Here is a 27,147-nt window from a genome sequence, read left to right as displayed (position 1 = left end):
TAGTCACCCTCAGTAAGAATTCAAATTACCTGAAACTTCATGTCGTTTTTTTGATATTTTACACATAAAAATTTCAGTATTTTCTAACTTTAAAATTATTTCATATTATATGTAAACATGAGAAACTTCATGCATTGTTGTGTATTTCTAGAGGATTTTTATTAATTACTTCCCAGGAAAACACTTGCAACTATCACTGAATCAGAAATGAACATACTGGTTTAGCATTTTGTTCAGTACAAGTTTAGTTTATTTGGCTTAATTTTATATTCTCTTGTTTTTAATTCTTTTAGATGGCTTCAGCCAGATTCCTATGCTGATCCTCAGAAAACATCATTGATCCTGAATAAGGATGATATTCGTTGTGGCTGGCCCACCACTATAACTGTTCAAACAAAAGACCAATATGGTGATGTTGTTCATGTTCCCAACATGAAGGTAATTGTATGTGAGTTAGAAATGTCTATACATTGACTGCTGATGAGAGTTGAGAATGCCACATTTTCACGGTCAGCCTACTCTTCTCTCCTTGTCTTTGTATAATGGAGGACTCTGAAGAATTGCTTATGATTTATTTTTATTTTATTTATTAATTATTTCCCTAATTTCCAAGCTATAAGTTAGATGCTACTGTGGATTCAAGAAGATAGTTTATGTTAAGCATGCATTAAAATTTTGTCTCATGACCCAAACATGAAAGCAAAAAGATGGACTAGGATATACTCTGCAGTACTTACAGTATGTTAGGTGACATGTGTATACACTCATTGTGTTATCCTATATATTGTCTCGTCTCTGTTGTTTAACAGAGAGCATTTGCAATATACCACCATAAAAGTTCAGTGTGTGACAAAGAAGCAAATGCTTTCAAAATTTAAGGAATTTGATGATAAACGTATATGTATGTATATCCTATATATGTATATATACTATATATATGTATAGACTTTATATGCATGCACATGTATATAATATATAATTAATATATGTAAAAATATATATTACACTAATATATTATGTCACCAAACTATACTCTCAGACACTCCAAAATATTTCTGGCAAGTTGTTAACAACAGCTACTATTTTCAGTATTTTAATATGCCTTTGAAAAATCAGTTTCCTATGTGTAGATGAAGGATATTCACATTTTACCATTGTAGAAATTGAGTTGCAAAGTTTATCTCGTTAAAATCAATAACTCAAATTATTAAATGTGGTATGTGGTAAATGTGTACTTTTCTTCCCTCAAACAGATTTCTAATATGTTTTAAGCCATCAATTCTTTTTTCTTTTCCTTTTTTTTTTTTGATGTTTTATTTATATATCATATGTATACCCCATCCCCCCCCCCCGGAACCCCCTATCCCCTCACCCCTCCTTCTACTTCTCTGCGGATGTACCCCTACCTACCCCACGACTCGCACCTCCCCACCCTCAAATTCCCACCCGCTGGGGTGTCCAGCCTTCATGAGACCAAGGAACTCTTCTCCCATCTGTGCCCGACAGAGCCCTCCACTCTTATATATACAGCTGGAGCCATGGATCCTTCCCTAAGTGCTCCCAGGCTGGTGGTTTAGACCCTGGGAGCTGTGGTTGGTTGGTATTGCTGCTCTCCTTATGGGGCCACAAACCCCCTCAGCTCCAACAGTCTTCACTCTAACTCCTCCATTGGGAACCACATGATCAGTTCAATGGCTAGCTGTGAGCATCTGCCTCTGAATATGTCAGACTCTTGCAGACCTCTGAGGAGACATCATATCAGGCTCTTATCAGCATGCACTTCCTGACTTCCACATCAACATCTACCTTTGGTGACTGCACATGGGATGGATACCCAGGTGGAATGGTCTCCAGACAGCCCCTCCTTCAGTTTCTGTCCCTCACTTTGTCTCCATATTTGCTCCCTTGAGTATTTTGTTGCTCCTTCTAAGAAGGACCGAATCACCCCCACTTGGTCTTCCTTCTTTATGAGCTTCATGTGGCCTGTGAGTTGCAACTTGGGCATTTCAAGGTTCTGGGCTAATATCCAATAATCAGTGAGTGAATACCATGTGTGTTCTTTTGTGATTGGCTTACTTCACTCAGGATGATAATTTCTAGTTCCATCCATTTACCTAGGAAACTCTCAAATTCATTGTTTTTAATAGCTGAGTAATATTCCATTGCATAAATGTACCACACTTTCTGTATCCATTCCTCTGTTGAAGGACATCTGGGTTCTTTCCAGCTTCTGGCTATTATAAATAAGGCTGCTATGAACATAGTGGAGCTTGTGTCCTTGTTATATGTTGGAGCATCTTCTGGGTATATGGCCAGGATTGGTATAGCTGGATCCTCAGGTAATGCTATGTCCAATTTTCTGTGGAACTGCCAGACTGATTTCCAAAGTGGTTGCACCATCTTGCAGTCCCACCAACAATGGAGGAGTGTTCCTCTTTCTCCACACCCTCGCCAGCATCTACTATCACCTGAGTTTTTAATCTTAGCCATTCTGACTGGTGTGAGATGGAATGTCAGGGTTGTTTTGATTTACATTTCCCTGATGACTAAAAATTCTGAACATTTCTTTAGGTGCTTCTCGGACATTCGAGTTTCCTCAGTTGAAAATTCTTTGTTAAGCTCTATACCCCATTTTTTAATATGGTTATTTGGTTGTCTGGAGTCTAATTTCTTGAGTTCTTTGTGTATATTGGATATTAGCCCTCTATCAGATATAGGATTGGTAAAGATCTTTTCCCAATTTGTTGGTTATCGTTTTGTCCTATTGACAGTGTCCTTTGCCTCACAGAAACTTTGCAGTTTTATGAAGTCCCATTTGTCAATTGTTGATCTTAGAGCATATGCCATTGGTGTTCTGTTCAGGAGCTTTTCCCCTGTGCCCAAGTATTCGAGGCTCTTCCCCACCTTCTCTTCTATTAGTTTCAGTGTATCTGGTTTTATGTGGAGGTCCTTTATCCACTTAGACTTGAGCTTTGTACAAGGGGATAAGAATGGATCAATTTTCATTCTTCTACATGTTGTCCTCCAGTTGAACCAGCTCCATTTGTTGAAAATGCTGTCCTTTTTCCACTGGACAGTTTTAGCTCCTTTGTCAAAGATCAAGTGACCATAGGTGTGTGGGTTCATTTCTGGGTCTTCAATTTTATTCCATTGATCTTCCTGCCTGTCTCTGTACCAATACCGTGTAGTTTTTGTCACTATTGCTCTGTTGTACAGCTTGAGGTCAGGGATGGTGATTCCTCCAGAAGTTCTTTTATTGTTGAGAATAGTTTTCGCTATCCTGGGTTTTTTGTTATTCCATCTGAATTTGAGAATTTCCTTTTCTAACTCTGTGAGGAATTGAGTTGGGATTTTAATGGGGATTGCATTGAATCTGTAGAGTGCTTTTGGCAAGATGGCCATTTTTATTATATTAATCCCGCCAATCCATGAGCATGGGAGATCTTTCCATCTTCTGAGATCTTCTTCGATTTCTTTCTTCAGGGACTTGAAGTTCTTGTCATACAGGTCTTTTACCTGTTGGTTAGATTCACACCAAGGTATTTTATATTATCTGTGACTATTGTGAAGGGTGTCATTTCCATAATTTCTTTCTCAGCCACTTTATCTTTTGAGTAGAGGAAGGCTACTGATTTGCTTGAGTTAATTTTATATCCAGCCACTTTGCTAAAGTTGTTTATCAGGTTTAGGAGTTCTCTGGTGGAAGTTTTGGGGTCACTTAAGTATACTATCATATCATCTGCACATAGTGAGATTTTTGACTTCTTCCTTTCCAATTTGTATCCCTTTGACCTCCTTGTGTTGCCTAATTGCTCTGGCTAGGACTTCCAGTACTATATGGTATAGGTAGGGGGAGAGTGGGCAGCCTTGCCTAGTTCCTGATTTTAGTGGGATTGCTTCAAGTTTCTCTCCATTTAGTTTGATATTGGCTACTGGTTTGCTGTATATTGCTTTTACTATGTTTAGGTATGGGCCTTGAATTCCTGATCTTTCCAAGACTTTTATCATGAAGGGATGTTGAATTTTGTCAAATGCTTTCTCAGCATCTAGTGAGATGATCATGTGGGTTTTTTCTTTGAGTTTGTTTATATAGTGGATTACATTGATGGATTTCCGAATATTGAACCATCCCTGCATTCCTGGGATAAAACCTACTTGATCATATTGGATGATTGTTTTGATGTGTTCTTGGATTCGGTTTGCTAGAATTTTATTGAGTATTTTGGCATCGATGTTCATAAGGGAGATTGGTCTGAAGTTCTCTTTCTTTGTTGGGTCTTTGTGGGGTTTGGGAATGAGTGTAATTGTAGCTTCATAGAACGAATTGGGTAGTGTTCCTTCTGTTTCTATTTTGAGGAAGAATTTGAAGAGAATTGATATTAGGTCTTCCTTGAAGGTCTGATAGAATTCTGCACTAAAACCATCTGATCCTGGGCTTTTTTTCATGGGGAGACTTTTAATGACTGCTGCTATTTCCCTAGGGGTTATGGGACTGTTTAGATGGTTTATCTGCTCCTGTTTTAACTTTGGTACCTGGTATCTGTCTAGAAAATTGTCCATTTCATCCAGGTTTTCCAATTTTGTTGAGTATAGGCCTTTGTAGTAGGATCTGATGATTTTTTGAATTTCCTGTTGTTATGTCTCCCTTTTCAGTTTTTATTTTATCAATTTGGATACTGTCTCTATACCCTCTGGGTAATCTGGCTAAGGGTTTATCTATCTTGTTGATTTTCTTGAAGAACCAGCTCCTGGTTTTTTTGATATTTTGTATTGTTCTTTCTGTTTCTGTTTGGTTGATTTCAGCCCTGAGTTTGATTATTTCCTGCCTTCTACTCCTCTTGGGTGTATTTGCTTCTTTTTGTTCTAGAGCTTTTAGTTGTGCTGTCAAGTTGTTAGTGTATGTTCTCTCCAGTTTCTTTTTGTAGGCACTTAGAGCTGTGAGTTTTCCTCTTAGCACTGCCTTCATGGAGTCCCACAAGTTTTGGAATGATGTGTCCTCATTTTCATTAAATTCTAAAAAGTTTTTAATTTCTATATTTCTTCCTTGACCAAGTCATCATTGAGTAGTGAGTTGTTCAGTTTCCATGTGCATGGTGTAATGGGGTGTCCAGGGCTTGCTGTGGTGGGAGAACTGGGTACTGATGATGCCAAGTAACTTTGGTTTCTGTTGCTTATGTTTTTGCGCTTGCCTTTCACCATCTGGTTAACTCTTGTGTTACCTGCCCTCACTGTGTCTGACTGGAGTCTGTCTTTCCAGTTATCTTGCTTGTGTCAGAACTCCTCAGAGTCTAGATGTCTCTGTGGTCTTCTGATCCTAATCTCCTGGGTGGAAGAACTCCTGGGACTCAGACCACCTCTGGGATCTGGAAATCTTGCTGCTCTGAGTGTAGTCGCTCCTCTAGGATGGCTCAGGATTCAGTATCTCCTCAGGCACAGACTGGCTATGTGTCTGCCACAGCCAAAAGGACCAGGCAGGGCAGAAGGGAAGTGGCTTAAGCCATCAATTCTAAAGGCTTCTATTAATGAGTATTTTTTTCCTTTGTAGACTATTACAGCCGGAATTCAAATAAATTTTTACAAATAAGCTGTTATTATAAGAAGTATTTGCATTTCAATTATCTGATAAAATATTACTTCCTGAAAGTATTCAATGTAGATTATTTCTGTTTCTTTCCTGGTATTATACTAATGAAAGATTTAATTTTTATGCTTTGAAATCTGTGGTTATTTGTTCTAAAATATTGACACATCTGTGTTCTACTATTAGCGTATGAGATAGAGGTGAGGTCATCCTGGCTCTGGAAATGACCAAGGTGAACCAGTGTTAGCAAAATATGTATCACTGACTTTGTAACTATGAATTGCTTCCTTTGATGTGCAAGGATAACTATATGTTTTTGGTTTTTATATTATTGTGGAAAGGTGGAAGTGAAAGCTGTACCTGTTTCTCAGAAAAAAACATCTTTGCAACAAGAACAGGTAAAGAAATCTCAAAGGATTCCTGGCAGTCCCTCAACAACAGCAGCAGCAGCATCTTTTACCACCGACATGACTTTTGGTGGGTTGGCATCACCAAAGCTGGATGTTTCCTATGAACCAATGATAGTCAAGGAGGCACGATATATTGCCATAACAATGATGAAGGTAATTTATTTTTACTTATCAGAAATTTTTATCTTTCAGCATTGATTTAACATTTCAGTTATTCAATTCAGTTCAAGTCAATTATACACATACTATTACAGGTCTATAGAGTTACTCTCAGATATTAAACTGGCAGCATGTATTTCTAAATGCTATTTCTTCACCTGGAGAAACTTTAAGACAGTTTCTGGCAGATGTTGAGGGGCTGACCCCTTATAGAACAACTTAATAAAGTCAGGGGTTGAGATGACTTAAAGCTGAAGTACTTGTCTGTCAGAATACAGGCCCTCAAGACTTAGTGGTTTTCTTGGGTCCTTTCAGTTTTTATAACTCCCAAATATTAGTTTATCACTTTGGATTTCTTACTTCTCCTCGCTTTCTAGTTTATAATTCCTTTAGATGGGTTAAAAAAAAAAAAGAGTCTAGCTTTTTACTCGTTTGGAGAGGCAGAGTTACTACCCCTTGTCATCATGCTGAGTGTAGGCACTTTGGTATTTTTAGAAAGCAGGATCCATATTCTAGTATCTGAAAGATATGATCATACTGATAGCTTATAAACACTGCAGTACAACAATATAGTATAGTTCGGAAGCCAGCTGAGTAAGAACAGAGCTCTAAACCTCACAGGAAGATTGCTGGCTTCCTCTAAGTAGGTCCAGTGAGAATGTGGAGTGTGGACTAGAGAGCTGCCAGTCCGAATAAGCTTAAAACATATTGAGTGTTGCATCAGCCCGACTTCACCGCTGATGAACAGTAAAGGGAAAAGAATGGAAGTAGGAATTAAAAGATGAAATTCTTAACTGCAGTTACAAACATTAGAGAAATAGGATATAGCAAAACAGGAAGAGCTCTACTCTAGGTCATATTTGCTGTCTGGGAGCATTCTGAGCCCTTTGATCAGCAGAAACTAGGGTTTTCTTAAACTAATATTTTTTTAAGCTGTTAGTCACAGAATGTTAAGTTTCTCAGAGAGGTGGACAAGGAATGACTATTTAGAGGGCTAAAGATGGACCAAGATAAATTGTAATTTGACCCTGGGGCTGCAATGTTTTAAATACTTCACAGCCAGTTAACAGCTGTGAAGAGGGATGCATTTTGAAGGTGTACCTTCTTTGGGGGAGTTTTCATTTACACATGATTTTCTATTTTTTTTTTATTTTTTTAGATATTTTCATTATTTACATTTCAAATGTTATCCTCTTTCCTGGTTTCTCCCTGGAAACCCCCTCTCCCACCTCCCACCCCCTGCTTCTATGAGGGTGTACCCTCACCCACCCACCCACTCCCACCTCAATGCCTTGGCATTCCCCTACACAGGGCATCAAGCCTTCACAGGACCAAAGGCCTCTCCTCACGTTGATGCTTGACAAGGCCATCCTCTGTTACATATGTGACTGGAGCCATGGGTCCCTCCATGTGTACCTTTTGGTTGGTGGTTTAGTCCCTGGGAGCTCTGGGGGATCTGGTTGGTTGATGTTGTTCTTCCTATGGGATTGCAACACTTGGAATCGCATTTCCTGTCTCAGTTAATGAACCTAGAAAATTCTTCACAGGCATAGCCACATATTTGTCTCTTCAGTGATTCTAGGCCCTGTCAAGTTGATGGTTTTAAGAACTGCATCATAAATTTTTAAAAAGTTGATTTTTGTGTTTTGTTTGGATATCTAGCACATATGAAATTCATTTTCAAGTGGTTTTGCCAATTTTATCCCTCTCTTGTGTGGATAGAGTGTTCTCAGCTCATTTATTGGATATTTCAGCATTGCACTAAATGGAATGTCCATTGCAAAGGTGCCAATGTTCCTTGTCTCTTCCTTAAAGGTATATGAAAACTACTCATTTGAAGAACTGCGTTTTGCATCTCCAACTCCTAAAAGGTAAGAACTGTTTTCTCAAAATGTTGCTGAAACTAAAACGTAATCATCCAGACTGAAACAATTTTTTTAAAATCCCTTCCATAATTTTCTTTTGTTTTAAAACATTTTTACTAATTCTTTGGGTGCATATGTGCAACTGCCCTGTTTGTTTCTTGAAGTCATCTCCCACCACTAGCCTTCATCATCCCTCTCCATGAAGATCCTTGAGCCTTGACAAGAGGGGTCTAATAAGAACAGTCCATGTTAGGCTGATCGCTAAACTGCCTCTTGTTCTCTGTATGTTTACCAGTTATGAGTTTCTATTAATTGCCATGTACTATAAGAAGCTTCTTGGATAAGAGTTGAGATCAATAATTAATAGTCATTTTAGTGCCATGTCTATTCACCATAATAATAATATTTCATTATATCCCCTATGCCTGATAACCTATCTAGCCACAGGTTCTTGGCTCCATTAATGTTACCAAATCTAGATTTCATGTTGTGGAGCAGAACTTAGACCCAATTAGAAATGTGTTGTTCCCATGATGTCCATGTTGCTATGGCACCTGTGGGCATTTCTCAGGGCTCACGGCTGGATGGGACTGATGATCATTCCTCCCAGTACTGTAAAGGCCAGTCAGTAGGGAGGAAGGTTCCAGGTCAGTTACTGTCTTGATTTCTCTTTGTTTTATAACTTAAGCACATGATGCTTTCAAAGTAAGGTCTTACTATTACCTTCTGGAGGGAACAACAGCAATGATAGGTAGCTTGTAACATTTATGGGTTGTGGTAAACCACTGGCCAGTAGCTCAAAGAGAGAAGTTAGGAAACTAGTGAGGCCCTATGGATGTGAGGGAATCACTCAAGAGAAGGGGCATAGAACACACTAATATAAAGGAAAATATAAAGGAAATAATAGAATGGAAAGAGTTAAATGAGTTGGAGGGTGGAGGACAGAGTAGAAGGTGCAATTTAGGAAGGAAAACAACACACACACACACACACACACACACACACACACACACACACATATATATATATATGAGTTTAAATGGAGTCATCTCGTAGCAATACCCCAACTAGACAATACATGCTAATAAATTAAGAGACCAGTTCCAATGATGGATTACTAACTTTCTTTTCTAAAATGGTCTTTTACTATAGTATTTTGGAATATCTAATTAAGATTTCCCACATACAAAGATATGTAAATTGTCAGTATGATTTATTTTTAGTTTTCTACAGAATACTGCTAATACACAACATAAAATAATGATGCGAGAGTGAGGTTATCTAGTATCCAGACTATATGTCTTGTGTTGTCTAATTTTCTGCCTGTTTTTTTCTATGACCTTGAACATTCTTTTCCTTAGTGCTAAGATTTCAGTGGGTGCCATCCCAGCCATCTGCTCCACTGTCTGAATTACTCTCCTTCTCTGAGTAAGCTGTGGAGAGATTTCTATGTGTTGCACTTGGATTAATTTTGATGTCTCATATTTTTTAAATTCTGTTTAATTCTGTTGACTTTAGATCTAAGTTTTTTTTTCATTGTTATATCTTCGGTTTGTAGGGGAAGTTTGGGCTTTGTTATTGTTTTTGGTTTGGGGGGGACTTTTGTTTTTTCCCTGTTCTGTTCTGTTTTATTTTGGTTTTGAAATAGGATTTTGTTTTTTAGCTTGAGATGGCCCAGAATTTGTGATATTCCAGCTATAACGTGCCATGGTCTTGGATGATAGACATGTGTCAGCATTTCTGTGAGGAAAAGTACTTTTAAAAATAGTTACTTGAGAACCCTCAAAGGTCTGGGTTACTTGACTCTGTTGGTCATTCTGTGGAATCCCTATCCCCTTTGGGGCCCTCAATCCTTCATCTCTTTCATCAGAGTCCCAAAGCTCTGTCCAGTATTTGGCTATAGGTCTCTGCATCTGTTTCTGTCAGCTGCGGGGTGGAGCTTCTCAGAGGGCAATCATGCTAGGCACCTGTCTGCAAGGATAACAGAGTATCATTAATCCTGTCAGGGATTGGTACTTACCTGTAGGATAGATCTCAAGTTGGGCTGATAGATCTCAAGTGGGTTTTGGCCACTTCCTGATTCTCTGCTCTGTCTTTGTCCCTGCATTTCTTATAGACTGGATACATTTTGGGTCGAAAGTTTTGTGCTTCGGTTTCCTTATCCCTCCACTGGGGGTCCTGGCTAGCTAAAGGAGGTGGCCTCTTCAGGTTCCATAGCCCCACTGCTATGAATCTCAGCTAAGATCAAACCCCACTGACTCCTCAGAGCCTCCAAAGAGCATACATGGGCCAGACCAAGGCTCCTGAAGTTAAAACAGTAGAGCCTGTTGCCCAAGAGTGGTCAGCCCAGAAACTAATTACACAAAAACAAAACCAGACTTGGCAGGTCGTGTCTATGTGTGCATATGTATACATATTTATATATACATACATACATGCTCATAATAATAAAAATGGCTATCAATTTGAGAATGGGGAGCATTGGAGGGTTTGAAAGGAAGAAAGGGAAAGGAAAGTCATATAATTCTATTTCAATTAAAAACATTTATTTATTTATTTATTTATTAGATATTTTCTTTATTTATATTTCAAATGTTATCCCCTTTCCCAGTTCCCCCCCCATTCCCTCCTCCCTCCTCCTGCTTCTATGAGGGTGTTACCCCAACACTCACCCACTCCCACCTCCAGGCCCTCACATTGCCTTTCACTGGGGCATCGAGCCTTCACAGGACCAAGGGCCTCTTCTCCCATTGATGCCCGACAAGGCCATCCTCTGCTGCATATGCAGCTGGAGCCATGGGTCCCCCCCATGTGTACTCTTTGGATGGTGGTTTAGTCCCTGAGAGCTCTGGGAGGTCAGACTGATTGATATTGTTGTTCTTCCTATGGGGTTGCAAACCCCTTCAGCTCCTTCAGTCCTTTCTCCAACTCCTCCATTGGAGACCCCATGCTCAGTCCAATGGTTGGCTGCGAGCATCCACCTCTCAGAAGACAGCTATATCAGGCTCCTGTCAGCATGCACTTCTTGGCATCCACAATAGTGTCTGAGTTTGGTGACTGTACATGGGATGGATCCCCAGGTGGGGCAGTCTCTGAATGGCCTTTCCTTCATTCTCTGGTTCACCTCACACCAGTCAGAATGGCTAAGATCAAAAACTCAGGTGATAGCATATGCTAGCGAGGATATGGAGAAAGAGGAACTCTCCTCCATTGGTGGTGGGATTGCAAGCTGGTATAACCAACTACTCTGGAAATCGGACTGGTGGTTCCTCAGAAAATTGGACATAGTATTACCTGAGGAGCCAGCTATACCACTCCTGGGCATATACCTAAAAGATGTTCCAACATATAACAAGGACACATGTTCCACTATATTCATAGCAGCCTTATTTATAATAGCCAGAACCTGGAAAGAACCCAGATGTCCTTCAACAGAGGAATGGATAAAAAAAAAAAAAATTTGGTACATTTACACAATGGAATACTACTCAGCTATTAAATACAATGAGTTCATGAAATTTGCAGGCATATGGATGGAACTAGAAAATTTCATCCTGAGGGAGGTAACCCAATCACAAAAGAACACACATGGTATGCACTTACTGTTAAGTGGGTATTAGCCCAAAAGCTCAAAATACCCAAGATTCAATTTTGAGACCGCATAAAGCTCAAGAAGAAAAAAGACCAAAGTGTGGATGCTTCAGTCCTTCTTAGAAGAGGGAACGGGAGCAAAAGCATATTTTTTTTAAAAATGGCAACAGATTGTTTTTTGTCTTTAGCAACCGCATAAAACAGATTTTGCCAATTTTGATTTACAGACCAAATTTTACCTGCTGCTTTGCTTATTCTTATAAAAGTTACTACAACACAACTTTACTTGTTGTGTTTAGCTACTTTTACACGGAAATGATCAAGTTAAGCAATTATGACAAAGACTTTTTTTTTAGCTTAAGAAACAAAATTGTAAAAAGTTACTAATAAAAAAAAAACAAGGAGGGAGGGTGATGGAATACATGTGACAGGAAATCAGATGAGGAAACTAGCTGGAGGAAGAAAGGGAAGGGGCAGAGGGAAACAAATCAGAACTCTAATGACACATGTATGAGGATGCTGTAATAAAACTCAGTACTTTGTATGTTAACTTAAAATACTAATAAAAAAAGCAAAAAAAAAAAAGAAACTAAAAGTGTTACATAAAGTATTGACTGAATGCTAGTATAGATATCATAATTTTTATGATGATCAAGAAGTCCTAGGAATGATCAGATATAGATATTTATGTTCTGTGATGTATTGCTCTGTAAGGTATGTGCTAATTAGTAGGAAATAGGAGCTTTTTGCTAAATATGTTGAGATTGAATTTCCAGATTCCTTCTCAGGTACTTCATACTTACGTAGAGATACAGCTGTGCAGCAGCAAATAGTTTAAAGTTCAAGGGAGCGTGCGTGTGGGAGTTGTCTGTGTATACATGGTACTTAACATTAATGGATGGCAACAGTTGCCAGTTAAAAGAATGATTCAGAAAATGAATATGGGTATCAAACCCTGGGTGTTCCATGAATTAAAGAGCATCAGAAGAAGAGAAGCCAGCAGAGTACTGGAGAAAGATGGATGAGAAGGAAGAGGAAAGCCAAGAGCAGGTCAGAAACAAGTAGACAGTGTTTCAGGAAGATGAGCAGGACCAGCTATTAAGATGCTGCTAAGAGACAGCCGAGGAGTGAGGATTAAGGTGGAAAACCGTAAAGGATTTTATAGTAATAAAAGGGCCTAGTGGAGTCAGAGAAATAAGGGATGTGTGAGAGAAAGTGAGGCTGTGGGGAACCATTTTCACATGGAAAAATCTGGCTTTAGATAAAAGCCACTGTTCCTTCCATTGTAACCCGAGAGAAAATGAAGCAATCTTGGTTTCCCAATCTGATTACTTCATGGAGATTGTAACCAATTGCTTCTATTTTCACAGAAGGGAAAATTGAAATCATAATCAGTTGAGAGTGGGAAGGAGAAGCAATGGGGCTAAAGGGAAAAAGAGTGAAAGTCAATTGTTTGTGAGTTGGGGACATTCTGTGACAATTGCCAGGCACAATCACACAGGTGCTATGTGTGATACAGACATGTAGTCACTGAAGTAGTAAATGATGTTAACTGCATAACCAAAAGTAAATTTTTTACTACCCACTTTTTATTCAGGCCCAGTGAAAATATGCTTATTCGTGTCAATAATGACGGGACCTATTGTGCAAACTGGACACCAGGGGCTATCGGGCTCTACACTGTTCATGTGACCATTGATGGCATTGAAATAGGTAAATATACCTTTAAGTAATAAGTTGCTGCAATAAACTAGAATTAAAATCATCCTTGTATTATTTAACTTTGTGACATAAATATAAATAGGTTTCATAACTTCCTTGTGACTTCATTTCCTCCTTCATAATGAGTATTTCATTAGTACATTGCAAAGATCATATTATTTGAGGATGATATTATGGTATGTGATCACTCATTGGGGCTGTTATGAGCTCCCTCCCCCACCTTTCTAGTGTGTCAATGAGGTATGATGCCCTCCTTATCCCTGCATTATCCTGTGTATGCCACACCCACACCCACAACCTCCCTGCTGCAACTCCATCAATCATCCTCACCTGGTAAGAGCAGATACCAACTGTTTCCCAGGTGATCTGGTGTAGATCAGTGTATGGCATAGAGTGACTGCTTAGCAGATACTATTGTTTAAAAGATTTTATTTCTCACTAGTTTTGAAAAAATACTGATTTTGTATGTTATGTTATTAATGCTTCATTGTATAATTTCCATATAAAAGGCTAACAGAAGAATGAAAAGTGTCATGTATAGATGTCATGATGAGAGGGTAACTATAATACTAACATAACATCAAAATACCCTTTAGGAGGTTGTACTGTAAACCACTTATGTTTTCATTGGAGATAAAAAGGTTATTTACATTTTGGCATGTAGAATTTATAACCATTCAATCAGATGTATAAATTATAATGTCTTTTCCAAAGTCTCTTTTATTTTGCCACATTGCTAAAACTTTTAGGTCAGCACACATTTACTTGGTTCTTAGCAAAACTTGGTTCTAGAAAAGATAATTTTATTAAGCATTAAAATCTTATGTGTTGCTGAAATTAAACAGGCAAACTTAAAATAACTTAAAAGTAATTTTAAGTAGAACATAAATACAGACTTGAGCAGGAATTTCAAAGCACTAGTGGCACACAGATGCTTGTCCTTTCACAGTTCTTTGAGCGTCATTCTCATAGCAAGGGAATGGAACAGTCTAGATGTCCACTGATGGACAGTGAAAATATGTGTGTGTACAATAGGATTTCCTCAGTTGTAAAGAATGAAGTCATTAATTTGGCAGGAAAAGGATGGATCTGGAAGTATTACACTAAGTGAGGTCAGCCAGATTCTAAAAGAACAAGCAATTGCCTGTTTGTCCTCATACACAGATTGCAAGTGTTAATGTTAGGATGAATGAGATGTGGTTTAGCTAGGAGAGTGTGAAGTCAACAAGTGGCAGGGAAGGGCTGGGGAAGCAAGAGGACACCTGTCAGGAAGTGCAGTGGAGGCACTCAGAAATCTTCTCCTTAGGTGTATGGAGTATGAAATCTAGCATTCAACCTGTAACAACAGAGTCTTTGGTTCATAGCCTTTTCCACAGCCTCCTTTGTTTTCAAAAGGAAGAGCAAAATGAAGAGTGGGAGGGAAACAGCAAAACAGTTTGTTAGGGCTGTTAGCTTGGGGTTTGTGTGGGACTCTTAACGGTGAGAGTGGCTGTGTATCTCTGACTCTTTTGCCTGCTCTTGGGACTCTCCCTTCTATCGGGTTGCCTTATCCAGCCTCGATATGAGGGCTTTTGCTTTGTCTTATTCTCTCTTGTTTGTACTGTTTGGCTGTCCTGTTTTGGAGGCCTGCACTTTTCTGAAGAAGACACAGAGGGGAAATGGATATGGAGAGGGGAAGTGGAGAAGCTAGGAGGAATGGAGAGAGGGCAAACTGTGGTTGGGATGTATTATATGAATGAAGAATCTATTTTCAATATAAAAAAAGAAAAACAAAAATACCATAATGAATTGTAATCTTTGCTTAAAAAAAGTAAAAGTACTGGGTGTTAGGAATGACTTTAGTAGAGTCTTCAATCAATGTCCTACAAAGTGAGCGAACATACTGTTCTATATTGAAGGTGAGATGGGCACACATTTATGTAGAATCATCCCTTTGCTTTTTCTACTCACTTCTATTTTTTTTGTCCTAACTCAGCCTCTTTCCAAGATGTCTTCAATCTGGGACCTTTTTTGGCCACAGACAAGGGCAGATAATAATAATAGCTAATGTTATTGAATATTTAATACATGTGCATTGTTGGGCAGATATTTTATGTCATTTAATTCTCCTAATATGAGATAGATAGTATTGTCTATCATTCCTGTCTCATACATGAAAACATTGCCACATGTAAGAGCACTGAGTGGCCCAGCATGAGCACTGTATCTCTTATCTACTGTATTCTCACACTGCTGTCTGGGCCTCATGCCCTCATCCATGCATGCCCTGCTATCAGGCACAGGCACAGAGCTTCCACTGCAGCTCATGAGTAGTGTTCACACCTGTTGCTGTGCTCTTCATGCCATGTGTCAGAAAGCCATGCTTTATGATTATGATGAGAATTATTATTATTATTTTATTATTATTATAGTCTTACTATTATTATTTTGCTCATGATCATTCTGTGTGCTCCTACTGAATAACAGGAGCCTCCCCTTCTTTAAACACTTCAGCAAATGCTGTAAAGTGCTCTTTGTCAATCTCAGGACCTCTCAGGTATTTTAAACTTTTTTTCCATTTTTCCCATTAGGTATAAATCACCTTTTTTTAAAAAAAAAAAAGCAAAATTCATATATTTGTCTTAAATGTTTAAAATAGTCTAGAATGTAGGAATGGAGAGATGGCATAGGAATTAAGGGCACCAAATGCACTTCCAGAGCACTCGGTCTCCTTTCTGAGCACCTACGTGTTGGCTTACAACACGAGGAATTCCAGTCCCAGGGGATGTAACACCCTGCTCTGGCCTCTGCAGGCATCAGGCATGAAGGGGGTGACTAGACATATATGGTGGGAGGAAAACCATATACGTAAATAAAAAATAAAATAGCCTATGATGTGGCTAGATTTCACAGTCCTTTCACCTTTGTAGACAAATGTTAATTGCACTACTTTCCTTACAGATGCTGGCCTTGAAGTAAAAGTAAAAGATCCACCAAAAGGGATGATTCCACCAGGAACTCAGCTAGTCAAGCCAAAGGCTGACCCTCAGCCAAATAAGGTCAGGGTAGGACAAATCAAAAGTGGAATTGGTCAGAGATTTAAAATTGTCATTTGTGCCTCAAAGTAGCTCTCAAATAACTAATATTTTACTTGATTTATTGTAGTATTTTAATTTCCAGAATTCCTAAATCAGTCTGAAGAGCAGTTTATAAGAATTATTCCTCTCAAATTGTACAATTTTGTTTTTTTGGCTTTTCTATATACTTTTTATTGTTTATGAGTGTTCTGTACATTGTTATGTCAAAAGTTTACTATTAACGGAAATTCTACTGAAATTACATTAATTAATTCAATTAATTAATTAATTAATTCAAGGTTAAAACATTCTGCATCATTAAAAGAAACATTAATTTTCGCATATTTAAAAACTAGCTAAAGGAATTTGAGTAAACCATTAAAAACTATGATAATGTAATTTATATCTTATCCTTCTAAAAAGTCGCCTTTTATGTTTCTGTTATATATCTTCAGTACTTAAAGTGGGAAATCATAAATATACTAATAACATTGATATCAGATATTCTTCAGCATGCTTTTATTGCTGTTTGAAGGAAACCAGCTTCAGAGTACTGTGAGGAAACTGAGATTGTACTTCTTTAGCTCTATTGGTTTGCTCATTTCTGAGGAGTAAATGGAGAGTCTGTGTCTTCTCTGTCACTGTCAAATCTGTTCTTTTTTCAGATTCGAAAATTTGTGGCCAAGGACAGTGCTGGTCTCCGCATCCGGAGCCATCCTTCCCTTCAGAGTGAGCAGATTGGAATAGTGAAAGTCAATGGAACTATCACTTTTATTGATGAGGTAATTAATAAATGAGTATGAGTAATTTAGTTTGAACAGAAAATCTTTTGTAATATTTGCATATCAAGGAAACTATGTTTTAATGTTACTGGGTTCTAAACAGTTAAGGAACTATTTTATCTAATTTTTTATCAGTTCTTTGAGTATTTGTCTTACAAAGTATTTTAATCATAGTCATTCTGTCCAGCAACTCCTCCCAATTACATCTCCCCTTCCCAACCTACCCAACGTTGTGTCTTCTTTTTGCTTTCTTATTATTATTTTAATCATTTTATGTGTGGGGGTGTTTTGCCTGCATGTATGTCTCTGTACCGTATGTGCACCTGTGGAGGTCAGAGGAGAGCATCAGATCCGAGAGAACTGAAGTTACAGGTGGTTTTGGGACATCGAGTAGGTGCTGGGAATCAAATCCAGGGCGTCTGTAAGGGCAGCCAGTGCTCTTCACCAGGAAGCCATCACTCTAGCTCTTCTTTTGTTCTTTCAACCCATCAAGGCCAAGCTGTGCTGGCCCTAAACTCTTGATGGTCTTCACTGGAAAGACTTCCACTACCAAGGGCTGTACCCTTAAACATAGCTGACTCTCCTCTTCCAGAAACTAACAGTTGCCAGTAGTTTCTTAGATGGGGTGTGTGACCATTCTCCATGCTAGGATTTTGTCTGGCTTGAACTCCTGAAGGTCTCGTTAATGCTTTCTCAACCACCATCAGTTCTTGTGTGTCAACTGCACTGTTGTGGCCAAAAAACATTGGTCCTTGTCATTGTTCACAACCTCTGACCCTTACGATTCCTCCTTACCATCTTCCTAAATGATTCTTGAGACTTGGTCAGAGGGACTGTGCTGTAGATGACCCATTTCAGACTGAGCAGCCTCTTGTCTGCATCTTGAACAGATGTAACTGTTAATCATGTTCTGAAAAAAAAAAAAAAAAACAGGAGGGAGGGGGGGGGGGGGGGGGAAGGGAAGGGAAGAAGGGAAGAAAAGGGAAGAAGGGAAGGGAAAAGGGAAAAGGGAAGAGTAGGGAAAAGGGAAGAGTAGGGAAAAGGGAAGAGAAGGGAAAAGGGAAGAGAAGGGAAAAGGGAAAAAAGGGAAAAAAAGGAAAAGGGGAAAAAAAGGGAAAAAAAGGGAAAAGGGAAAGGAAGGAAGGAAGGAAGGAAGGAAGGAAGGAAGGAAGGAAGGAAGGAAGGAAGGAAGGAAGAAGCTACTGAGGTTGGGTAGATGTGCTTGTATCTATAGTTCAGTTAGACATCAATTTAATACTATGTCCATCTAGTATGGTACACTCTCTCCTAGAGCCTATAACCTATCTAGTCACAGGTTCCTGGTCTAGACAGTCATGCTACAGGTGGGTAAGACTGCGTATTCCTTTTCTCCTCTGGTAGTGTGCATAGTACATTCCAACACTGTGAGAGCTAGCACTAGTGATGAAGCGTTCAAGTGAGCACCAGCTTTGATATCTCTGTGTTCTATGAGACACGTGTGTGGTCTCCTCAGCAGTAGGGTCTTACTGTCAATTTCCAGATGGTCACCAAGAACATTGGCAATAGCCTAATAATATTTGGGGTTCTTTGGGTCACTTATCAACAACTCCAAAAGAAATAACCTATTCCTGACTAGAGTTTCATAGGACTACTATGAATATTGTGTTACCTAAAATTCTACTCATGATTTCTGACACCGGTAACCTATAATAAAATTTAGATAAACATAATTATCTATATAGACCTATTAAAAAAGATATCATTTAGAAAGTTATGGCAAGTGGTTGGAGAAGTATCCCTGCATGACTGATAGTTGAATGCCAAGTAGCCTGAGTAAAAGACATGTTCTTTTGAGAAATGACTGATTTTTGCTGTTAGATTGTGTGATTTCTTTGTGCTTTTAATTCATGAGCGAAGTTGCTTTCACAATGTCGCCATGAAAATGATCATGCTGCTTTGATATTCCTTGCTACAAGTTCTCACACATTTATCTTCTCCTAAAACAGATGCAAAATCGGCACTTCCACCCCTCCTTGCCTGCTTTGCTCATTCTCAGTCCCCTCTAGCTCCCTGGTGCTTACAGAAAGGCAAGCTTGTTTGGTTTCTTCTTCCCCTAGATCCACAATGATGATGGTGTGTGGTTGAGACTGAATGAGGAGACAATAAAGAAGTATGTTCCTAACATGAACGGTTACACTGAAGCCTGGTGCCTCTCTTTTAACCAGCATCTTGGCAAGAGCCTTCTGGTCCCTGTTGACGTAAGTGAAAGATGGTTTTTAAAAGCATCAGAGTTGTACTCTGTTCTCATTATAGATCTTTCTTTAATTAAGGCTTTTCAGTTCTGAGGTAATTCGTACCTATATCGCCTTGACTTCAAAAGTGCTTGAATGCTTAAGGGCTTCAGTGGAATGGAAGTGGGCTCTGGCAGGGATACAGCTCCTAATGCCTATTTTGATCTGTCAGTAGCAGTAAGTAACAAATTCAAACAAACATACTGAATTCCTTTCAAAGAAATAAGAAATTAAAATGCTTACATTTTTTTTCTTACACTGATATTTAAGATGAATTTCACCCACTATTTAAGAAACTAGAATTACTGTCATTCAGAAACAAGTGTAAATGTGGATTTGTTATATTGACAGTTTGGAGTTATTTCTGTGTTATATCTACCTCTGGGTCCTTTGTTTTGATTTATGGCACTGTTGTGTTGATAGAAGACTTGTATCTAGCGATAGCAACTCTTAGACTGAGAGAATCATTAGAGTTCCTTGATACTGCAGTAGAGTGGTTAAGTCATTGTTTACTAGAGTGCGGACATGAAAGTATTACTTTAAATATAACTTTCCTTCTTCACTACGTGTTCCTATGGCATTACTAATAAATAGCATTGGTATGAAATACTTGGAAATTGACAACTAGTTGTCAGGATGGTAGAAAGCAGATAGGTACTGTGAAAATTAGGCTTCCCTCTTTTTTTTTTTTAAGTTGCATATTGTAAGAGTGGAAAGGGCTTAATTCTCTCTTTACAACTATTCATTGAATTTAGTTTCCTTTATTTGTCTTCAACCTATTTGTGTGTGTGTGTGTGTGTGTGTGTGTGTGTGTGTGTGTGAGAGAGAGAGAGAGAGATTGAGAGAGATTGAATTCCAGCTTAAGCTCCTTAGTGGTAAGGACTAATTAAGGATTGTCACTCACAGTTGTTTCTACAGTGTTAAATTCTGTAACTTACTCACAGTAGTCTTTCAGTATTGCTTGATACCTAAGTTGAGTGCTTCTGTCTGGTATAATCATTCTGCTTAAAATAATTTCTCACATATATGTGTGCTTTTTACCTTGTTTGTATCATGTCATTCTTATTGTGACACTGTCTTGATAAATGTACTGTTCTCATTTTTCCAAGATTTTGAGTGTTAGTGGAACTGGTGCTAGAGCTCCACCCACTTGGTGTGATTCCAGAGTGTATATTTTTATGTTAATACACCTTGGTAAAATGAAGAGATGAGTGTAAGTATAGTTACAAAATGTAGGTAAACTGTTACATAATTCAGTAGATGCTTTGTAATAAGCTGTTTAACAGCTTAACTTAGGAGATAATATCTAAGGCAAATGTGAAGAAAAAGGAGAAAATTAAAGTAGTCTAATTCAAAGTAATAGAAGTATAATTCACGTCATTACTACTTAGGATAAACTGCCAATTTAAGTAGGTATGAGTATTTGTAATACTAGTAATTAAATGTAAATGATTATTATAACATACTTGGAAAGTAAATCAGTCAATTAAGGTTTTTAAAATGAAGTTCTATGAGGGGATAGTTCATCCAGTAAAGTCTTTCCTTGCGGGAGGTCCTGAATTCAATCTCCAGCACTCACATGAAATCCAGAGCAAACTGGTAAGTGCTCAAACCCTAGCTCTGGGGAGGCAGAGCGGGGCCATTTCCAGACCTGCCTCAAAGATGAAAGACGATGGTTCTGAGGATGTCACCTGAGGTTATACATATAGACACAGCAGCAGAACACAGTAACAACATAAAAATTTAATAAATTAACTTATGTAATTTGAAAACTGTAAAGCGGTAGTTGTCAACCTTCCTTATGCAGAAACACTTTAATATAGTTCCTCATGTTTTGGTGACCCCCAACCATAAAATTAATTCATTGCCACTTTATAACTGTAATTTTACTTTTATGAATCATAGTATAAATATCTGATATGCAGGATATCTGACATGTGGCCCACAAAGAAATTGTGACCCAAAGGTTGAAAGCCACTGCTATAAAGGTAGTTAGAACATAATTTTATGCATCTTGGGTAATGTACATAAAGAGAGATGCACATGACGTTGAAGAGCTATCGTATGACATCAGGATGGTGGTGACTTTATTCCCAGCTCTCAGGAGGCAGAGGCAGAGGCAGGCAACTCTAAAACTCAAGGCCAGCCTGCTCTACAGAGCAAGTTCCAGGACATCCAGCGCTACACAAAAAGAAACCCTACATCAAAAAATTAAAAACAAAAACAAAACCACAAAACATTGTTAGATGAGTTTTCAAGACTTAAAATTTACATACCCAATTCTACATGTATTTTGTCAAAAAAAAGGTAAATATACATTGTAAGGAGTATTGAGTAGAAAGGAGATTTTCTACAAGGAAAGCTCGAGTGTTCTGAATCCTTTCAGAGGCAACGAGGTGTACATATTCATGCACTTACATAGATCGCTTTCTGTCTAGTCTAACTGTTGTTCTCCCAAAGAAAGTAGTATGCTGATATTCAAAAATTAGGAGAATTAAGTATTTGGATAGATTTAAGGGAAGATTTGCTGGTTTTTGAGTCCCTTGTAGTATGCCTGCTGATACTTTACAAATATTTCTTGCATTTTATAGATATCCTCTTGAAATGCTTAATAACATCTAGCAGTATCGGTCTGACATACTTCAGAGTTCCTAATATTAAGTCATTATTTAATTCAGCAGGAATTAACTTAAATGTAATTAACTTATATAAAGTCTTCTGTGCCTTGAGAAACTTACCACAGAATTGAACTTTATTGCTTGTTAATTTAGCAAGGTTTCTAACATGCATTAATATTCTAATTCTTCAGAAAAATATTTTCAAAATAGGATTTAAGAAAGAAGTAATTTAAATTATTGTGTATGTATCTCTGTGTTGTGCCATATTAATCTTCGAAGTTATATAGTATGAAAACTTAATTTGTCTTTTGTAATAATCAGAAATTGAGACTTTAGATAAATTACTATTTTGATAAATATTCACATGATTAGATGAAATATTCTAAACCTTCAAAATCAAACTAATTTCTATTTGGTAAGTGTCTTAATACTTGATAAATAATTAAATTTACAGTAAACTTTTATAGTCTGAGAGTTTTCTGCAATTATAGGAACTAAAGCACAATGTATAAAATTAGAATTTATAGCTGGACAGTGGTGGCGCACGCCTTTAATCCCAGCACTTGGGAGGCAGAGTCAGGCAGATTTCTGAGTTCGAGGCCAGCCTGGTCTACAGACTGAGTTCCAGGACAGCCAGAGCTATACAGAGAAACCCTGTCTCGAAAAACCAAAAAAAGAATTTATATATAATTAGAATAAACAGAGTTGTTTCTCTGACAGTCTGTTGCCATAGTATTAGCAAAAATTTTTTAGTATCATTGTACATGTTACTAAGCAAACACTTAATTTTGTACAATGAAATTAAGGAGAGATAGAAGTGTAAAGAATCACCATATTTACTCTCTAATACTGAATTGATTTGCATTGTTTTTAACAATTGCTTTTCATGTTGCTTTTAGTATTAAAGTAATATATAATAAATGTGAAAAATACTTATTAAATGTTGATATTTTATGTCCAAATGTCTGCATCACTGTTCTCAGGGAGAGAAGCCACTGACAAATACAAACATTTTCATATACATTGAACAACCAATATGTATATCATTTTCCTTCAGAACAGCATTTTTAAGTGCTTTGTAAAGATTTCATTTCACCTAAATACAGATAAACTTTTGGCCATGCACTCCAAAATTAAGGGGATAATGACTTTGGTTTCCATGTTGTTTTAAATTTGTTTACAGGCACATTACTAGAAACTCATTTTACATGGTTTATATTATATAATTACTATTTATAAACGTGTATATGTGTGTCTCTATACATATATGTTTCTGTATCCACTCATACATACTTTAAGGAAATAAAGAGATAGAAGCAAATGTCTTTTGTCTAAAATGTCATAAGTAGTCAAGAATTTTAATAATTCTTTCATGTTAAAGTCTTCAGTGACATATACTTCAATTAACATTTGAGTGCCTCATTTGAATAACCTGTTAACACAGCCTAAGCAATACATTTGTATGATTGCTGCTTATTGAATATATTTGAGTTTTAGGTAAAATGAAGTATAGGCTAATGTATCTGTGAAAAATATGTATTGCATAAATTGTTATTAGAATGTTTGTAAAAAAATAGGACCTTGTTATCATGAATTAATTTTTCTTTAAGAAAATACTTTGGAATTCAATATGGAAATCCTGAATGATTATGATTTCCTAAACTTTGAGATGAACCAGTTAATTTGTCTTTTGATAAAAAATTAAGTTTGTGTTCTCTATGTTTTTCTTGAACTACAAGTAGTTTTTGGAAACATTTCCTAAGATTTTTCTTTGTATTTCTTTCTTTTTCTTTTCTTTTTTTCTATTTATATAGGCAGGAAATACTTTAACGATTTGTTTTTCAGTTGGGTTAAGTTTTTTTTTAATTTTGATATTAAAAGTTATGGTTTATATACATGCCATTATTTGAAAGAGTTGCATTTTCTATGTAGTCTCCACTGTTGATTTCTTTATAAAACAACAGATAGTTTTCTGTTATAAAACAGATCTGGCTTGTACTTGAACAAATTATGTTCTCGTTTAAGGGTTTCAAGGTTTCCTTCTTACACTGACTCTTAACAGCAAAGTCTGCTCTTGATGTTAATAAATGGCATGACACACTACATCTACGGAGAGCTTTTGACAAAACCCTGTTTTTCAGAACTTTGGTGTGTGGTTTACTCAGGTGGCTTCAGTTTCACTTTAGCAAATTTGTATTTCCTATTGGTGCTGGAGCTCAGAAAATGTTACTGTGAACGTGTCTTCTGCAGATGATACACTGTTCCCTTTCCTTGTTGATATTTTTCTTTCTTAAACTTTGTTGCTCAGAATATCTTTAATGCTAGCCAAGGAGTCAGGGATTTGGACGTATTTTCATGGACTTCCAAAGCTTTTTTCCCCCAGGTGAGTTAACTGTAAGGAACAATAAGCATTTTTGAGGTGTCTCAGCATGTGCAACAGGATTTACATTGTCTTTGAGGCTTTGCTTAGAATTAGTAAACTGAAAAGTTACCAGGGGGAAAAATCTGTGCAAAGTGCTGCAGTTGAGTTCCCGTCTCCTTTTCCTCCAGTGTGTTATGGCTGTAAATGAAGGAACACTCGCTCGAAGGAAGGGCCTCCAGCTGCAGGGGTTTCCCACAGTTTGCTCCAAGTTACTTTGTTTAGAATGGCCTTACATAGGTAGTGTTGGTGTGCTCTTAAAACTCTTCTATTTAGTCCCAGCCTGTTCTTTTGAATTGTCCTTTTGAATATTTATTTTACATAAGGAGTTGGGAATTGAATGAGAAATAAGCAAATAAATAAAAATATATATGATTAAAATTCACCAATTTTATAGTCTGGTGTCCAGTCTCATATTTCTGTGTTGAAAAAAACCTGTACATTTTAAGATACTTAAGAATGACAGGCACAGTTATGTCCACAATTATTTTCATATGGTTTAATACAAAAGAACTTTTTATCTTTTCGAAAAAGTGCATTGTTTTCTAGTTATTTTATATAGCTTCACCAATGATTAGATAAACTAGTAACTGTCTTATAAGGCTCTCGTGCATGGTCCGTGGTGACAGAATGTAAGGACCATTAGCTTTGCCATGCTTTACTCCCCTTTGTTTCCTTTGAGATTGCAGTCACTGTGAAGTCTAGTCAATGACACAGGATCACTGAGGAACACTCAAGTAGTTTTCATGCTCAAGTTGTGCATTTTGCTGTTATTTTTAATGTCAACATGAAACTTTAAAAAGCACAAAAGTTTCCTCCTGTGACATAATATATTTACTGAAGTTTACCATTGAGAAGTAGGAATTTTTAAATATTTTTTGAAAATCTTGTGATTATACTAGTACTACTCAAAGTTTATATCCCATTATACTTGTAAAATAATTAAGTTAATTTAATTAATTTAAATTAATGTTTTTACATTTAAAGAAGTGTATATACAGATTTTTACAAATATATATGTATACCTGATCATATGAATGCCTAATTTAAGTTTAGTTTACTTACAAATCTAGTATCTTTGAGTCAGTAATGATCTCACTTTGAATAAGTTGTCAGTATGTAAATAACAGTGATATGTGAAGTATAATTATAATAAATGTAAATAAATTATTGCCACAGTATATATTTGTTTCAGCAAGAATTTGTGGTCTTTCATTACTACCAGCTGATTTACAAAGTATCTTGTGAGGAGCCTAGATTATAGGTATATCCCTGTAATCCTCCCACTTAGGAAGCTGAGTAAAGAGGATTGTTAGGTACTGGCCAGACAGCACTACATAGCAAGACTTAGTCTCAAAACAACAATTAAAAAGCTAATTTTTATTACATTACTGAGGTACATACAAGTTCTTGAATCTACATATATTTTTGCTCCAATATTTATCATTGATAGCCTATTGTCTACTTGGATGTATATACATCTGCCAATATAAAAATGCTTATAGAAATAAAAATCTGCTATAAAGTTTATCATGTATAATGCTAGCATTATAATTATTTATATAACTTTCTTCTTATTTTTTCCTAATTTTATGTGTGTCTCTATGGTTATTTTTTAACTCTATGTAAATACAATTCATAGAGTTCATACTACTATATTTAAAAGTAGTTTTTTTTTTTTTAAGAAGTGTAGTTTGTAATTCATTACCTGAAGTCAATAGTTTCCTGAGTTAAATCATCAACACCACAGAGAGCAGGAACATGGGAATAGAAGAACCCTAGTGTATGTACATTGCTATACTGCCCTGTTTGTTCCATAGGAAATATTTCAGCACAGTATTGACATTCAACAGGAAATACAGAGCAGAATCTTTTCATTTAGATATAATACTTTTTAATATAGAAGTTGAAATAGTTTATTTTCTTTAAAAATGTATCTTTAATGCCAGTCTCTTCTCTCTACTAAAAATATGCCTTTGTTTCTGTATTGATATGTCATAGAACAGTGCTGACCTAGCAAATCCAGAAAGATATTTTCATTGATAGAGTGGTTTGCTAAAATGTTGTAAGCATTCTTTCTTATACTATAGTATTGTATTTCTCAAATTTGGAGGTACAAAAGACAAAAATTGAGTTAACTTCCTATTCATGATGTTTTTTCCTCCTCAAATTTATTTTAAATATCAATGTTTAAAATTGAATAGTTTCTTTAGTAGTATTAGTATTAGCTATTATTTAATTATCTATTCTTAACTGGAAATCTTGTAGACTTGCTCCAAAAACTCTTAATGGAGATCATGAAAGTAGTAATTGACTATATTTTGTTTATTTTCTTTTCCTATTCAATTTTTCAGGAACCTAAAACACATACTGATGACTTTTTCAAAGATGTGAACTCATGCTGCCCACAGGAAGCAGCAATGCAAGAACGAGAGCAGGCGTTCTCGAGAGGCGGGCCAGGCATGTACAAGGTAGTGAAGACGGGGCCTTCAGGTCACAACATCAGAAGCTGCCCTAACCTTAGAGGTATCCCAATTGGAATGTTAGTTCTGGGAAACAAAGTCAAAGCAGTGGGAGAGGTATGGATTCTTGTAGCTTCATGACTTTATGATACTCATTTTTATCGTAATGTAATCAAGTATCACTTTCTTCCAGATTGTCATTTCCATCTCAG

The 27,147-nt window shown here is 37.0% G+C and overlaps 1 protein-coding gene across 8 annotated transcripts in view; it reads left to right on the top strand.

Annotated features, from left to right (window-relative positions):
* The window catches only part of Mycbp2 (MYC binding protein 2), a 227,615-nt gene that overhangs the window by 138,193 nt on the left and 62,275 nt on the right, over positions 1–27,147 (top strand). For 5 of the 8 annotated variants that reach the window (XM_028771221.1, XM_028771185.1, XM_028771170.1 and 2 more), the window contains exons 46-54: positions 294–438; positions 5,923–6,144; positions 7,966–8,021; positions 13,204–13,319; positions 16,269–16,366; positions 17,050–17,166; positions 19,263–19,403; positions 24,363–24,437; positions 26,828–27,052. In XM_028771221.1, coding sequence (XP_028627054.1) covers positions 294–438; positions 5,923–6,144; positions 7,966–8,021; positions 13,204–13,319; positions 16,269–16,366; positions 17,050–17,166; positions 19,263–19,403; positions 24,363–24,437; positions 26,828–27,052 — 1,195 coding nt within the window. The remainder of the gene's footprint in view (positions 1–293; positions 439–5,922; positions 6,145–7,965; positions 8,022–13,203; positions 13,320–16,268; positions 16,367–17,049; positions 17,167–19,262; positions 19,404–24,362; positions 24,438–26,827; positions 27,053–27,147) is intronic. The other 3 variants (XM_028771203.1, XM_028771228.1, XM_028771212.1) reach the window with 2 other exon arrangements.

The sequence above is a fragment of the Grammomys surdaster genome, unplaced genomic scaffold, assembly GCF_004785775.1.
Source record: "Grammomys surdaster isolate TR1022 unplaced genomic scaffold, NIH_TR_1.0 65, whole genome shotgun sequence".
Taxonomy (NCBI): domain Eukaryota; kingdom Metazoa; phylum Chordata; class Mammalia; order Rodentia; family Muridae; genus Grammomys; species Grammomys surdaster.
Note: the sequence above shows the minus strand (reverse complement) of the source record. Positions and strands in the feature narration are given on the sequence as shown.